Source organism: Oncorhynchus clarkii, chromosome 10 (assembly GCF_045791955.1).
Source record: "Oncorhynchus clarkii lewisi isolate Uvic-CL-2024 chromosome 10, UVic_Ocla_1.0, whole genome shotgun sequence".
Taxonomy (NCBI): Eukaryota; Metazoa; Chordata; class Actinopteri; order Salmoniformes; family Salmonidae; genus Oncorhynchus; species Oncorhynchus clarkii.
In genome coordinates, this window is record NC_092156.1 from 34,024,289 (window position 1) to 34,039,371 (window position 15,083).

General features: G+C 47.0%; 1 protein-coding gene across 1 annotated transcript in view; it reads left to right on the plus strand.

The window, feature by feature from the left end:
- LOC139418317 (protein sprouty homolog 3-like) overlaps positions 1 to 11,316 on the plus strand; it is a 15,069-nt gene extending 3,753 nt beyond the window's left edge. The window contains exon 2 of the mRNA XM_071167682.1: positions 5,244 to 11,316. Coding sequence (XP_071023783.1) covers positions 5,333 to 6,289 — 957 coding nt within the window. The 5' untranslated portion in view covers positions 5,244 to 5,332 and the 3' untranslated portion in view covers positions 6,290 to 11,316. The remainder of the gene's footprint in view (positions 1 to 5,243) is intronic.
- Positions 11,317 to 15,083: the final 3,767 nt, after the last annotated feature.

Below are 15,083 nucleotides of genomic sequence, written 5' to 3' on the forward strand. Positions count from 1 at the left end.
CAGTTGTGTCAAGTTGGCTGGATATCCTTTGGGTGATGGACCATTGTTGATACACACAGGAAACTGTTGAGAGTGAAAGACCCAGCAGCGTTGCAGTTCTTGACACAAACCGATATGCTTAAAAATACTTATTTAAACTGTCTCCTCCCCTCATCTACACTGATTGAAGTGACATCAATAAGGGACCATACCTTTCACCTGAATTCACCTGCTCAGTCTATCTCATGGAAATAGTTTTGTACAGAAGGTGTATGTATATACAGTATCTCCCTTGCTTTCTTTCTCACTTTCTCATTCCCATTTGCCCTCTTGCTTACCATCCCCCTCACTCTCTTTCTCTCTCTCTCTCTCTCTGTTCTGTGCCTTGCTCTCTCCTTCACTACTCTCTCTCTAGTCATGTAATTGTTTCACTCTCTTCTTTCTCAATCCCCTTGTCTTTTTTACTCTCCCTTGTTTCTCTCTTTCTCTCCTATTTCTCTCTCTCTCTCTCTCTCTCTCTCTCTCTCTCTCTTTATCTCACTCTTTCTCTCTCTCTATCTATCCTGCAGCCCCTGTATCGATGTGCCTCCTGCCCAGACCTGAACGGCGAAGTCTTGAATTCCTTCTCCTAATTATTATTATTATTATTTTTTACATCTGAGGGCCTGAAAGTTGTGTGAGGGGCACACACAGAATGACAGAGTAAGGAGGAGGTGAAGGGATGAACAGATGAGCGAGAGGAAGGAGTGTGAATGCTGTTGATATCATGGAAGGAGTGAGTGTTGTGTCCCTCTGGGTTTGCATCCGACCCAGATGATAAAAGCAGGAGCAGACACATAAAACAGACCTCCCAGAGCCAGGCAGATACAGCAGGCAGAAATAACTCAGCCAAGTATAAGAGAGGAGCCATGTCTTGGCTAGATGCTGTATTATAGAAACAGATCTGGGCTGTTCTACCTTTCCTCATGTTGCTGTATCTATGCTTTCTCACTATGTACTGACACCATGTGCCCCAGCTGCCCTAACCCTAACCCTAACCCCAGCCCCTGCCCTAACCTTAACCCTAACCCTAACCCCTGCCCTAACCCTAACCCTAACCCTAACCCTAACCCTAACCCTAACCCCAGCCCCTGCCCTAACCCTAACCTTAACCCTAACCCTAACCCCTGCCCTAACCCTAACCCTAACCCCAGCCCCTGCCCTAACCCTAACCTTAACCCTAACCCCAGCCCTAACCCTAGCCCCTGCCCTAACCCTAACCCCTGCCCTAACCCTAACCCCAGCCCTAATCCTGACCCTAACCCCTGCCCTAACCCTAACCCCTGCCCTAATCCTAACACTAACCCTAATCCTAACCCCATCCCCTGCCCTAACCCTAACCCCAGCCCCTAACCCTAACCCTAACCCCAGCCCTAACCCTAATCCTAACCCTAACCCCAACCCTAACCCCAATCCTAACCCTAACCCTAACCCCAGCCCTTTCCCTAACCCTAACCCCAGCCCCTGCCCTAACCCTAACCCTAACCCTAACCCCTTCCCTAACCCTAACCCCAGCCCCTTCCCTAACCCTAACCCCAACCCCTGCCCTAACCCCAGTCCTGTCCCTAACCCCAACCCCAGCCCCTGCCCTAACCCCAACCCCTGTCCCCAACCCCAACCCCTGCCCTAACCCCAACCCCTGCCCTAATCCCAACCCCTGCCCTAACCCCAACCCCTGCCCTAACCCCAGCCCCTGTCGTTATCCCAGCCCCTGCCTTATAACCCCCTTCCCTAACCCCCTGCTCTAGCCCCAGCCACTGTACTGAGCCTGGCCCCAATACGCTGCTCCAGCCACAATCCTATTCCCCATCCACATCCCCACCCACAGCCTGGGAGTGTCAGTTATCGATCCTCTGGCATCCACACTGGTTAGATGAGAGAAGGGGATGAACATGGAGGGATGGCTGGCTGCATTCTCTCTTACATCTCACTTTACAGAGCAGTCGGCCTGCTCAGCTGGTGGCGTTAGGGTGGGATGGAGCACGGTGGGTAGGTGGAGGGGGAGAGGGAAGGATTCTAGGTAGTGGGAGTTGACTTCCCAAACATGGTTTCCAAGGCAACGGCTCCCACAAGGACAGGGCTTCCGACCCCTTAAGTGGGGGGAAAGAACAGCCAAGGATTCTAATGCTGCTCCAAATGCAACATGTAAACATTGCCGTACTGAATGAGTCAGTAGTATTCACGCACAGCTGTCGCTCTCAGAAAACATATATTCTGTTATAAAGTGTTATAAATGTGTAATGCAGAAACAAATGAAACAATAAAACAGAAAGTTTAACACTTGAGATAAAATGTCTGTGTGATTTACATTTTTGCAGATGCTCCAATCCAGAGCGATTTACAGTAGTGAGTGTATACATTTTCATACTTGTTCATACTGGTCGCCCGTGGGAATCAAACCTGGTGTTGGAAGTGCCATGCTCTACCAACTGAGCCACACGGGACTGTGTGTGATCAGAGCAGATTGAGTTATGTATCCAACAGGAAGTAAAGCAGATGTCAGTCTAGAGCAACAACAGGGCTAGCCCATCTTCCTCCTCAGGGGATACTCCCCTGGCTGCAGGGTTTGGTTCCAACCCAACTATAATACACCTTATGCTAATCAGCTGCTCCTCAGGACCATGATTAGCCCTAGAGCCAGGTGAGTTATAGTAGGGTTGGAACAAAAGCCTGCACTCTATCCTCTTGTGACGCAGACCTAGACCGGTTTATGAGATTTGTGAGGAGACCAGCTGAAATGTTTTTAGTTGTATTTTATCGGGAGTGGTCCAAGCCAGAGAAGAGCCCATCTCTTGCTCAGCGGTGAAGGGCTTGGCCTTATAGCCTGAACCCTGCCCTGGTCCGGACGACTCTACATGATGAGGTCATGGAAAGAGTCAAGCAGCCGGCTTCTCTTAACAATTAGATGGTCTGATAGCTGTGTAGTGGATGGGTGCTGCATCATTTGAAGTGATTACTCTGAAGGACTTCCCTTCCCTCCTCCATCTAATTTGGAAATGCATTCTGAGCTTCCGGCCTTATCTTCACTGTATGGTTGCGGCCTGGGGTGGTGGTGTGTCTGGGAGTGTGTAGATATACGCTTGTGTGTGTATCTCTGCACTTTTCTGTGTCTGTCTCAGTGTGTGAAGACATGTGTACTTGTAATCTGTCTTTGTCTACAGTATGTGTGTGTGAGGTTGGATGGTATCGTACCTTTTGCGAGAGCATCTTTGCCAGAAATTCTGACGGCAGATCCCCGGAAGGCTGGTTCAGGTACAATATATACATTCTGTGGGCTGCCACAAAAAAATATACATATTTTTAAATAAGTTCATAAGTACAAAGTATTTAATAATTTTACATTGGAAATGGTAAAAAATGTGTACCAACCTCTCATCCCATTCCACCACCCCCACCCCCACCTATCCAACATGTCTCCATCCAACCACATCCAACCGCCCTTCACTCTGCTATTCTTAATGGCTGTTTCTGACTATGGATTTCCGTTCCTGGCTGTGTCCGTCCGTCCTTCCATCCCTCCATCTGTCCTATCCCGTCTCTCTCCTCCATCTAATCTGCTCATCTGGCTTTCTGCTTTAAATGCTTCTCCATTTGGCCTGATTACTCTGATTACGCTCCTGTCTCCCTCCCTCCCTCTCTCTTTGTCTGTCTCTCTCTCTCTTTGTTTGTCTCATTCTCTGCGAGGGCTTGCTGGCCTCTCACAGGGAAATGAAGGGAACTATCCCATCAGGCCATTTGGCACGGGTGCAACAAGAGGAGAGGAGGAAAAGGACCTAAAAATCAGATCCAGATGTATCAGGGTATCGAATAAAGCACGTAACAGCCTGTTGAACACATAACAGAAGATTCTGCTGCATCTGTTGTCGTTAGGATTTGTAGCAGATATTCAGTGGGTATTTTTGTGGGTGCAACATCATCTTTACTAAAACTCACATACTGTATTATTCAAATCAAATATGAAAAACATTATTGTCCACAGAATGTGGAGTCGTTCCCTGCTACATTATGTCCCTGTGATGAAACAAGTCAATGTGTTTGTGTGTTAATCCCAGGATACTAATGTTTTCCATCTACATTCCAATATCCACGTTGTTCCTCTTAGTGGAGGATAAGGCTGAAACAAAAGGAACTTTTTAACAGGGGCAATTTCTCTCTCCCTTCCACACACCAGATTGGGTTACTACACCAGATTGGGTTACTACAATGACAACCTAAGTGACACTCATAGCAACTAACACACTGCAACGTTTTCCCCAATTCATCTCTGTATATCTTCGGATAGGCGGACGGACAGGCAGGCGGATCCAATGCCCTTCCTTTCTTCAGTGTGTGTGTGTGTGTGAGTGAGTGTGTGTGTGAGTGTGCATGTGAGTGTGTGTGGGTGTGAGTGGGTGTGAGTGAGGGTGTGTGAGTGGGTGTGAGTGTGTGTGAGTGGGTGTGAGTGGGTGTGTGAGTGAGTGTGAGTGTGGCTGAGGTTTACAGAGAGGCAGAGTTTACACAGCCAGCCCAATTCTGATCTTTTTTCACTAATTTGACTTTTGACCAATCACATCAGATCTTTTTTAGAGCTGATGTGATTGGTCAAAAGACCTATTAGTGAAAAAAATATCAGAATTGGGCTGCGTATCTCAACGCAGCCAGAGAGTGAGCTGTGTAGGGGAACAGATGCTAAATTACAGGCCAGACTAATCACTTTATCTCTTTGGCCCTGCTTGGATAATAATAGTTATACTCTCAGCACTAGAGAATTTCAAAATCAAATCAAACTTTAATTGCCACATGCGCCAAATACAACAAGTGTAGACTTTACCGTCAAGTGCTTACTTACAAGCCCTTAACCAACAGTGCAGTTCAATGTTCATAATGATGTTGATAATATTGCCTATGTGGATATTGGGTCTATTTGTGTCCAGTTTATATAACTCAGTCACGTTGCTCAGGTCAGGTCTGCTTAACTGCAGTATAGGTCCACTCTACTGCATGTACAGTTTTACCAAACATGGGAAGTGAAATATTGAAGCTGTCTGCATAAATTAGTTGTGAGAAAGTGAAAAGTACGTTGACTTCCGGCTTTCCAGATGTGTTGTAAGTGGTAAAGAGTAAGGAAGAGTGATGAGCTGTTTGATGTGGTTTCTTTTAGGGGTAAAGAGGTGTGAGTTTCCTTAACGTGTTCTGGGATGAAATGTAACAGTGTTCTGAAATATCTATCTCTCCTTCTGTTCCAGGTCTCTCTGATGTGCCGTGAGAGGTGTGACTCCCCCGTCCCTGCCCCAGTCCTGACCCCATCCCCCTCCTTCGTGCCCCTCCTTCAAGGATGGACCCTCCCCCGGGTCGTGGCCCTGCCCCAGTCAGGATGGACCTGGATGGGCTGGACCTCCAGCAGGTGCCTGTCCTCTCCCTGGACCAGATTCGCTCCATCCGGGCCAGCAATGACTATGTGGAACGCCCCGTGGCCCTGGACCACACCTCACATTCTGGCTTCTTTTACGCCCACGACGACCACTACCCCATCACCCATGGGTACCCCCCTCAAGGTTACCTTCATGGTTACTCTCAGGGGTACCCGTCCCACGCCCCTCTCCCCCGGAGCCAGAGCCAGCAGCAACATGCCCACCTGACCCATCTGAGTCGCTCCAGTACAGCCAGCTCAGCCATGTCCCGGACCAGCGCTGCCTCCGACCAGAGACTCCTGGCGGGTCTGACGCCCTCCCACTCTGGCCTGGCCTCAGTGGTGCGCTCTCAGCCTAAAGGAGAACTCAAGCCTGAGGCTTCCCTAGGTAAAGGCCTGGAGGAGGGAGAGGACCTGGGCTTGCACCTGTTTATCTGTGAGCGCTGTGGGAGGTGTAAGTGTCAGGAGTGCTGCGCTCCGCGGAGCCTGCCGTCCTACTGGGTCTGTAGGCAGCGCTGCCTCTGCTCTGCTCAGAGTGCTGTGGAGTACGGCACCTGTCTGTGCTGCGTTAAGGGCCTGTTCTACCACTGCTCCGCTCAGGATGACGAGGACAACTGTGCCGACCGGCCCTGTGCTTGCACGCCCGCCCACGCCTGCGCTCGCTGGAGTACCATTGGCCTTCTGGCGCTGTGCCTGCCCTGTCTCTGCTGCTACCCACCTGCCAGACTGTGCCTCGCCCTGTGCCAGCAGGCCCACGACCGAGCCACCCGCCCTGGCTGCCGCTGCAGCAACACCAACACCGTGTGTCGCAAGATCTCCACCTCCAACCCCAACCCCGGGCATGCCCCCTTCCGCAGCAAGTCCCTGGAGAAGCCTGTATGACAGTGGTGCACCTGGAGTCAGTCGTCGCCTGGACAACGCAGTCTTTGACAACATTGTCATGACAATGCAATCGCCCCGCCCAGCCCGTCGTGATCTACCTACCGTGATCTTTCACCTTACGTACTTTCCATACTTCTTCTTTTCCTCCTGCCTGAAGAGAAATGACCAAACGCCTTACTGTACTTTACTGTAACTGTATTGTACGTGTGGAGACTCGAGCCGAAACCTGAAACCGCCTGGTGCTTTTTGCTGAACTGACTGCCAAACTTAACCTTACTGTGTTACTGTGTGGGCATATGTCTCTACCTTTCCCTTACTGTGTGGGCATGCAGTCTCTACCTCCCCCTTACTGTGTGGGCATGCAGTCTCTACCTTTCCCTTACTGTGTGGGCATGCAGTCTCTACCTTTCCCTTACTGTGTGGGCATATGTCTCTACCTTTCCCTTACTGTGTGGGCATGCAGTCTCTACCTCCCCCTTACTGTGTGGGCATGCAGTCTCTACCTTTCCCTTACTGTGTGGGCATGCAGTCTCTACCTTCCCCTTACTGTGTGGGCATGCAGTCTCTACCTCCCCCTTTACTGTGTGGGCATATGTCTCTACCTTTCCCTTACTGTGTGGGCATACTGTCTCTACCTTTCCCTTACTGTGTGGGCATACAGTCTCTACCTCCCCCTTACTGTGTGGGCATATGTCTTTACCTTTCCCTTACTGTGTGGGCATACTGTCTCTACCTTCCCCTTACTGTGTGGGCATGCAGTCTCTACCTTTCCCTTACTGTGTGGGCATACTGTCTCTACCTTCCCCTTACTGTGTGGGCATGCAGTCTCTACCTTCCCCTTACTGTGTGGGCATACTGTCTCTACCTTTTCCTTACTGTGTGCATGCAGTCTCTACCTTCCCCTTACTGTGTGGGCATACTGTCTCTACCTTTCCCTTACTGTGTGCATGCAGTCTCTACCTTCCCCTTACTGTGTGGGCCACTCTACTGTAGATAGTACTGTGGCTATTCTCTGTGTGCACCTGCCTGGCCAACCAGACCGTTACTCAACAGACCAACCTCACTGTGCTGTGTGATGGGCTGGGGTTTGCTCTGTTAGACTTGACCTATTTATTTATTGGACTTCCTCTTCAGTGAGGTAGAGCGATAGAGAGAGACATAGGTAGAGAGGTAGAGAGAGAGTGAGGTAGAGAGAGAGAGAGACATAGGTAGAGAGGTAGAGAGAGAGTGAGGTAGAGAGATAGAGAGAGCGGACCATGTGTTACATGTGAGTACAGTGAGCGAGCTACTAGTACAAATCCTAACACAGCCATTAAATAAAAGGGGTCTCTAGCAAATGTGTATTCCAGGCATGACAGAGACAGAGACAGGGTGGTCTACAGGGAGTCTACAGGTGTGGGCCTCCTTCCCCCCCTCCCTCTCTGAAGAGGTATCCTGGAGCCGACAGACTGAATGGACATACAAGATGTGGCAACGAGCGGCCATGGCAGACATTTTGTCTGAGGCTGATGCAAAGACCCTTTCCTAATGGTGGAATAAAGACACAAACTCTGAAACACAAACATGTATTACTGTTTGACACACCAAAAAGGGACCATGATGTACCCGGAGAATCTAAAGTGATTAAGCTCATTTAATATGGAAAGCACTGTGAGATATAGAGGTGAATCGTCTGTAGTGTTGCCCAGCTGTCTAACTAACAGACTAACCTGGGGGGCCTACCTTATGACCAGGCAGTGTCTGTGTGTGTGTGCGTGTGTGTGTGTGTGTGTGTGTGTGTGTGTGTGTGTGTGTGTGTGTGTGTGTGTGTGTGTGTGTGCGTGCGTGCTTGCACGAGCATGTGTATGTGCACAAATCTTTGTGTGTAAGTGTGTGTTCTTACCTGTGTATGTACAGTATACACTATATATATACAAAAGTATGTGGACAACACTTCAAATATGTGGATTTGGCTATTTCAGGCACACCCGTTGCTGACAGGTGTATAAAATGGAGCACAAAGCCATGCAATTTCCATAGAGAAACATTGGCAGTAGAATGGCCTTACTGAAGAGCTCAGTGACTTTCAACATGGCACTGTCATTGGATGCCACCTTTCCAACATGCCAGTTTGTAACATTTTTGCCCAACTACAGCTGCCCTGGTCAACTGTAAGTCCTGTTATTGTGAAGTGGAAAAGTCTAGGAGCAACAACGGCTCAGCCGCAAAGTGGTAGGCCACACAAGCTCACAGAACAGGACCGCCAAGTGCTGAAGCATGTAGTGCATAAAAAAGTGTCTGTCCTCGGTTGCAACACTCACTACCGAGTTCCAAACTGCTTCTGGAAGAAACATCAGCACAAGAACTGTTTGTTAGGAACTTATGAAGTGGGTTTCCATGGCTGAGCAGCCGCACACAAGCCTAAGATCACCATGCGCAATGCCAAGCGTTGGTTGGAGTGGTGTAAAGCTTGCCGCCATTGGACTCTGGAACAGTGGAAACGCGTTCTCTGGAGTGATGAATCACGCTTCTCATCTGTCAGTCTGATGGACGAATGTGGTTTGGCGCATTCCAGGAGAACGCTACCTGTCCCAATGCATAGTGCCAACTGTAAAGTTTGGTAGAGGAGGAATAATGGTCTGGGGCTGATTTTCATGGTTTGAGCTAGGCCCCTTAATTCCAGTGAAGGGAAATCATAACGCTACAGCATACAATGACATTCTAGATGATTCTGTGCTTCCAACTTTGTGGCAACAGTTTGGGGAAGGTCCTTTCCTGGTTCAGCATGACAATGCCTCCGTGCACAAAGCGAGGTCCATACATAAATGGTTTGTCGAGATCGTGTGGAAGAACTTGACTGGCCTGCACAGAGCCCTGACCTCAACCCCAATGAACACCTTTGGGATTAATTCAAATTCCGACTGCTAGCCAGGCCTAATCACCCAACTTCAGTACCCGACCTCACTAATGCTCTTGTGTCTGAATGGAAGGAAGCCCCTGCAGCAACATTCCAATATCTATTGGAAAACCTTCCCAGAAGAGTGGAGGCTGTTATAGCAGCAAATGGGGGACCATCTCCATATTAATGCCCATGATTTTGGAATGAAATGTTCGACGAGCAGGTGGTCACATACTTTTGGTCATGTAGTGTATATGTGAGTATGTGTGTGTGGGTGTCATGTCCCCTCCTGTGTTAGTGTGTGTCGGGCCTGTGTATGTTTGCTGTCAGCAGAAGCCTCCTGTTTTATTTTTAGGTTTCCTCTCCGCGGCAGGCTGACGCCAGACTTCCCTGACCCCTCACCACCTGTCTCTCCCCTCCTCACCTCCCCTGCCTGTACCCATCCCTCAGCCTCCCCTAACCCATTCCTTCCTCCCCTCTCCTCTATTCCTCCCTCCATCCTGATAGCGTTGCTGTCTACCGTGCACCAAAGAGATGGAGCTACCCCAAATTCCCAATACAGAGGGATATCATAGGGCATGGACAGTAAGCCAGCTAAGGCTTAGGAAAGGGAGCCAGATAAGAAATGTTACCTCCGTTATAGATCCTTACCACTGCGTCCACAACACATTATGCATTTTGCATGGTCAGGGCTTTCCTCTTCTTGACAGATTCCTCTGGCCAGTTTGATCAACCTCAGGCGAGTCCTCCCCCCGACCCCACTGGGGGGTGGAGGGGGGCTAGCTAACACCTTCCAGCATCACATCTTAGCACCCCTTCCCTCCCAGTTACATTCCTACTAACTGTATGGACTAAGTAAAGGTGTCAGTGTGCTTCAGGTTGGCAGTTCAGCAGGTCAAACTGAACAAGTGCGCTCACATACTCTATTAGAAGACCATCACTTGATAAATGAGAAAGAAGCAGCAATAGTACTGGTTGTCCGTTCTGAGACGCTGTAGCCAGAATACACTTCCTAAAAATAGTCCGATAACTCAAGGAATTTGTCATTAATTCTGAGATCTTAGTTGCTCAATTTTACATCTAACTAAGATGTTAGGTGCAGAATTTCTCCAGCGAAAAAATTTGAATGAAAACTATTCGTCTCACGTTGAATGACAACAAACAATCCTTACTGTTGTCCAATCACCAATGAAGAGGCCTAGACTTCAGTACCGATTTCTGCTTGTCTCGAGAAAAAGTTTAGTATGCCCGAACAACCGAAAACAGCCTTGCCGAAGACCAAAACGAACAAAAACGTCAAAAAATGTTGTCATAATATATGCAGTCACTATTCCAAACTGTTTCGGCTGGAAAGCATGCAGACGCTTAATAGGTTCCAGTCCTCCTTCTCTGAGAGTTGATCTCTGAGAGGAGGCAATTAGCTGTATGATAGCTTCTAATGGGGAAGGAGGGAGGGATGGAGGTGAATGGAGGAAAGTAGAGTGTGGGAGAGAGCTGTGGAAGTGGAGAAGGGAGGAAAGTAGAGTGTGGGAGAGAGCTGTGGAAGTGGAGAAGGGAGGAAAGAAAAGGAAGGGAAGGAGGAGGTTGTGGACAGGATGACTGTCCGTTAGAAGGACTGATGTTGGAGTGAGTGAAGCTGTGGGAGTGAGGTCATACCATTCCAACATTGGGAGATGAAGAACAGGCGAGGAGAGATTGAGGGACTGAGTCTGGGGGGGTCTGGTTGTCTTCTGTACTGATATTCAAACCGGATGTGAAAAGTAACACGCTGTGTCAAGCAGGTGTGTGTGATTGTATGTGCGTGCACGTGTGTGCTTGTATTCACCTATGAACACACAACTCATCCTATTTGTTGAAGTTACTTTGCTATATTTTTATATGTACATACAGACTGTTATTGTATACATGTATGTATTGTATTCCCCTTTTTATTATGATTGATGTTGCTATGATTCTTTTCTATTATAGTGAACATTTACCTTGAGTCACAGACCTGGTCAATACTTCTAACAATTATTCTAGAGGTTTTGCACTGTGGAGGAGAAGTTCATTTACTATGTGCCACACCTTTTATGATGTACCTCAACTTCACTATTTGCTCCGTGATTCATTTCACAAATACACACACACAAACACAAATACACACCCATGCACTTCATGGCCAATGTGTAAGGCCCAGGTGTATGTCCTCCTTCCCCTGAAGAGCTCTGTCTCCCAGGTGGTCAGGTGTTGAGGGGAAGGGCTCCGTGTGTAGGTAGGTACTGTACTATACATGCATTTCTGCAGAATAACAACCAACCAACCCTCTCGGGTGCTGTATGCAGGCTACAAGTTAACCACTAAACTTCCCCATGTTGTATTAGTAAGTATTGCTTTGGTACAATTGGCATCTTGTATGTTGTAAAATCATTTAAGGAGAATATATGGACATATATATATATATACATATATATATATATAGAAATCTATCTAAATGAATATATTATATATATTAAATATACATTTCACACTTATTTTTTTCCGTTGCTGATATTACGGATGCGTCACAGATATTTATTTAATGGTTGCGATGAGAGAAAAGTATTTATTTGACTGCGGAAGTTGCGAGGATGATATTTTAGGCTTTTTGGTTTGGTTTCTCTTGGAGTAGTGTGGCGGCTGCAGCCCTCATGGCTAAAGATAACCAATAAAAGGTGTTTCCAAACGGCCTGTGTCTGGCTGCCTCTTCTCTGGTGTGTGTGTGTGTGTGTGCGTGCGTGTGTGGCTGTTTGCATCACTGTGTGTTTGTGAGATGTTCATACTGTGTTAACCTTAGTGTTGTAGACTGTCAGGTTTGATGACCAGAGTAGTCACGTCCATATCCCGTTAGTCAAAAAGACCGGTGAGGCCTTTCCTTGCCCTGCCCTGCAGAAAATGTGTGTGTGTGTCAAATCAAATCAAATTTATTTGTCACATACACATGGTTAGCAGATGTTAATGCGAGTGTAGCGAAATGCTTGTGCTTCTAGTTCCGACAATGCAGTAATAACCAACAAGTAATCTAACTAACAATTCCAAAACTACTGTCTTGTACACAGTGTGAGGGGATAAAGAATATGTACATAAGGATATACATATTGTGTGTGTGTGCGTGCGTGTGTGGCTGTTTGCATCACTGTTTGTTTGTGTGTTTGTGAGATGCTCATACTGTGTTAACCTTAGTGTTGTAGACTGTCAGGTTTGATGACCAGAGTAGTCACGTCCATATCCCGTTAGTCAAAAAGACCGGTGAGGCCTTTCCTTGCCCTGCCCTGCAGAAAATGTGTGTGTGTGTGTGTGTGTGTGTGTGTGTGTATTTGTGCTGTATAGACTGCTGTATGTTCATGATGTTGCAGTGGTCAGGGGGAGCCTTTGTCCGTAGTTCTTCACTCCACTCCTCGACGGCCCCATAAATAAGTAATTAAGGCCAGCTCACACTAATGGCTTCTTAGAGGAGTGAATACAGATATGTGTGTGTGTGTGTGTGTGTGTGTGTGTGTGTGTGTGTGTGTGTGTGTGTGTGTGTGTGTGAGTGACTGTCTGTGTGACTGGGTTTGTGACTGTCTGTGTGACCGTGTGTGTTTTTGTGTGTGTGACCGTGTGTGTGACTGTGTGTGTGACCGTCTGTGTGACCGTGTGTGTGACCATCTGTGTTTTTGTGTGTGTGACTGTGTGTGTGTGTGTGTATATGTCTTCCCACTGGGCAAAAACTGGTTGCATCAATGATATTTCGACCTCATTTCAACAACAAAAGTCAATCTGATGTTGACTCAACGTGGAAAACGGATTGTATTTTGATCTTTGTTTCACTCAACTAACCTAAATCCAATGACATGTTGAATGTTTTTGTTGATTTCATCTTGAATTCATAGTAGTTGACATCTCAATCAAATGTCAATCAAAACTAGAAGTTGAAATGACGTCTGTGCCCAGTGGGTTAGCATGCATGCACTTGAGAAAACCCACCCTTTCTGCTCATCATCAAAAACTGAAGTGCATTAAAGCAGACCTCTTACCCTCTCTCACTCTCCTGCCTACCCCTGGAGAGAGAAAGAGAGAGGACAGTTTACAAGGAGGGAGGAAATCACCCATCTCTCCCTGTTTTCCTCTTTCCCATTGTCTCCCTACACACACGCACGCACGCACACACACACACACACACAGTGCTCAGAATACCTTCACCCCCCCCCCATACCCCCGGTGATGTGTTGGACCGACCACACCACCCTCCACCCATAACCACAGGGCTCTTCAGAAGCATCACCGGGGATACACCTACAGCACCCGATATCACAGTGAGGCCAAAAAGATCATCAAGGACATCAACCACCCTAGCCACGGCCTGTCCACCCCGCTATCATCCAGAAGGTGAGGTCAGTACAGGTGCATCAAAGCAGGGACCGAGAGACTGAAAAACAGCTTCTATCTCAAGGCCATCAGACTGTTAAATAGTCATCACTAGCCGGCTACCACCCGGTTACTCAACCCTACACCTTAGAATCACTGGTCACTTCAATAATGGAACACTAGTCACTTTAATAGTGTTTACAAACTGCTTTAATAATTTCATATGTACAATTGAAGTCGGAAGTTTACATACACCTTAGCCAAATACATTTAAACTCAGTTTTCACAATTCCTAATATTTAATCCCAGTAAAAATTCCCTGTCTTAGGTCAGGTAGGATCACCACTTTATTTTAAGAATGTTAAATGTCAGAATAATAGTAGAGAGAATTATTTATTTCAGCTTTTATTTATTTTATCACATTCCCAGTGGGTCAGAAGATTAAATACACTCAATTAGTATTTGGTAGCATTGCCTTAAAATTGTTTAACTTCGGTCAAACGTTTCGGGTAGCCTTCCTCAAGCTTCCCACAATAAGTTGGGTGAATTTCAGCCCATTCCTCCTGACAGAGCTGGTGTAACTGAGTCAGGTTTGTAGGCCTTCTTGCTCGCACACGCCTTTTCAGTTCTTCCCACACATTTTCTATGTGAATGAGGTCAGGGCTTTGTGATGGCCACTCCAATACCTTGACATGGTTGTCCTTAAGCCATTTTGCCACAACTTTGGAAGTATGCTTGGGGTCATTGTCCATTTGGAAAACCCATTTGCGACCAAGCTTTAACTTCCTGACTGATGTCTTGAGATGTTGCATCAATATATCCACATCATTTTCCTCCCTCATGATGCCATCAATTTTGTGAAGTGCACCAATCCCTCCTGCAGCAAAGCACCCCAACAACATGATGCTGCCACCCCTGTGCTTCACGACTGGGATGGTGTTCTTCGGCTGGCAAGCATCCCCCTTCTTCCTTGCAAGCCTCCCCCTTTTTTTCACTGTATCACAATTCCACTGGTCAGAAGTTTACATACACTAAGTTGACTGTGCCTTTAAACTCCAGAAATTCCAGAAAATTATGTCATGGCTTTAGAAGCTTCTGATTGGCTAATTGACATCATTTGAGTCAATTGGAGGTGTACCTGTGGATGTCTTTCAAGGCCTACCTTCAAACTCAGTGCCTCTTTGCTTGATATCAAGCAAAATCTAAAGAAAATTCAACCAATTTATTATGGGGAGCTTGTGGAAGGCTAACCGAAACGTTTGACCCAAGTTAAACAATTTAAAGGCAATGCTACCAAATACTAATTGAGTGTATGTAAACTTCTGACCCACTGGGAATGTGATGAAATAAATACTAGCTGAAATGAACCATTCTCTCTACTATTATTCTGACATTTAACATTCTTAAAATAAAGTGGTGAACCTAACTAACCTAAGACAGTGAATTTGTACTCAGATTAAATATCAGGAATTGTGAAAAACGGAGTTTAATGTATTTGGCTAAGGTGTACGTAAACTTCCGACTTCAACTGTAGGTTGTAATCTCATTGCT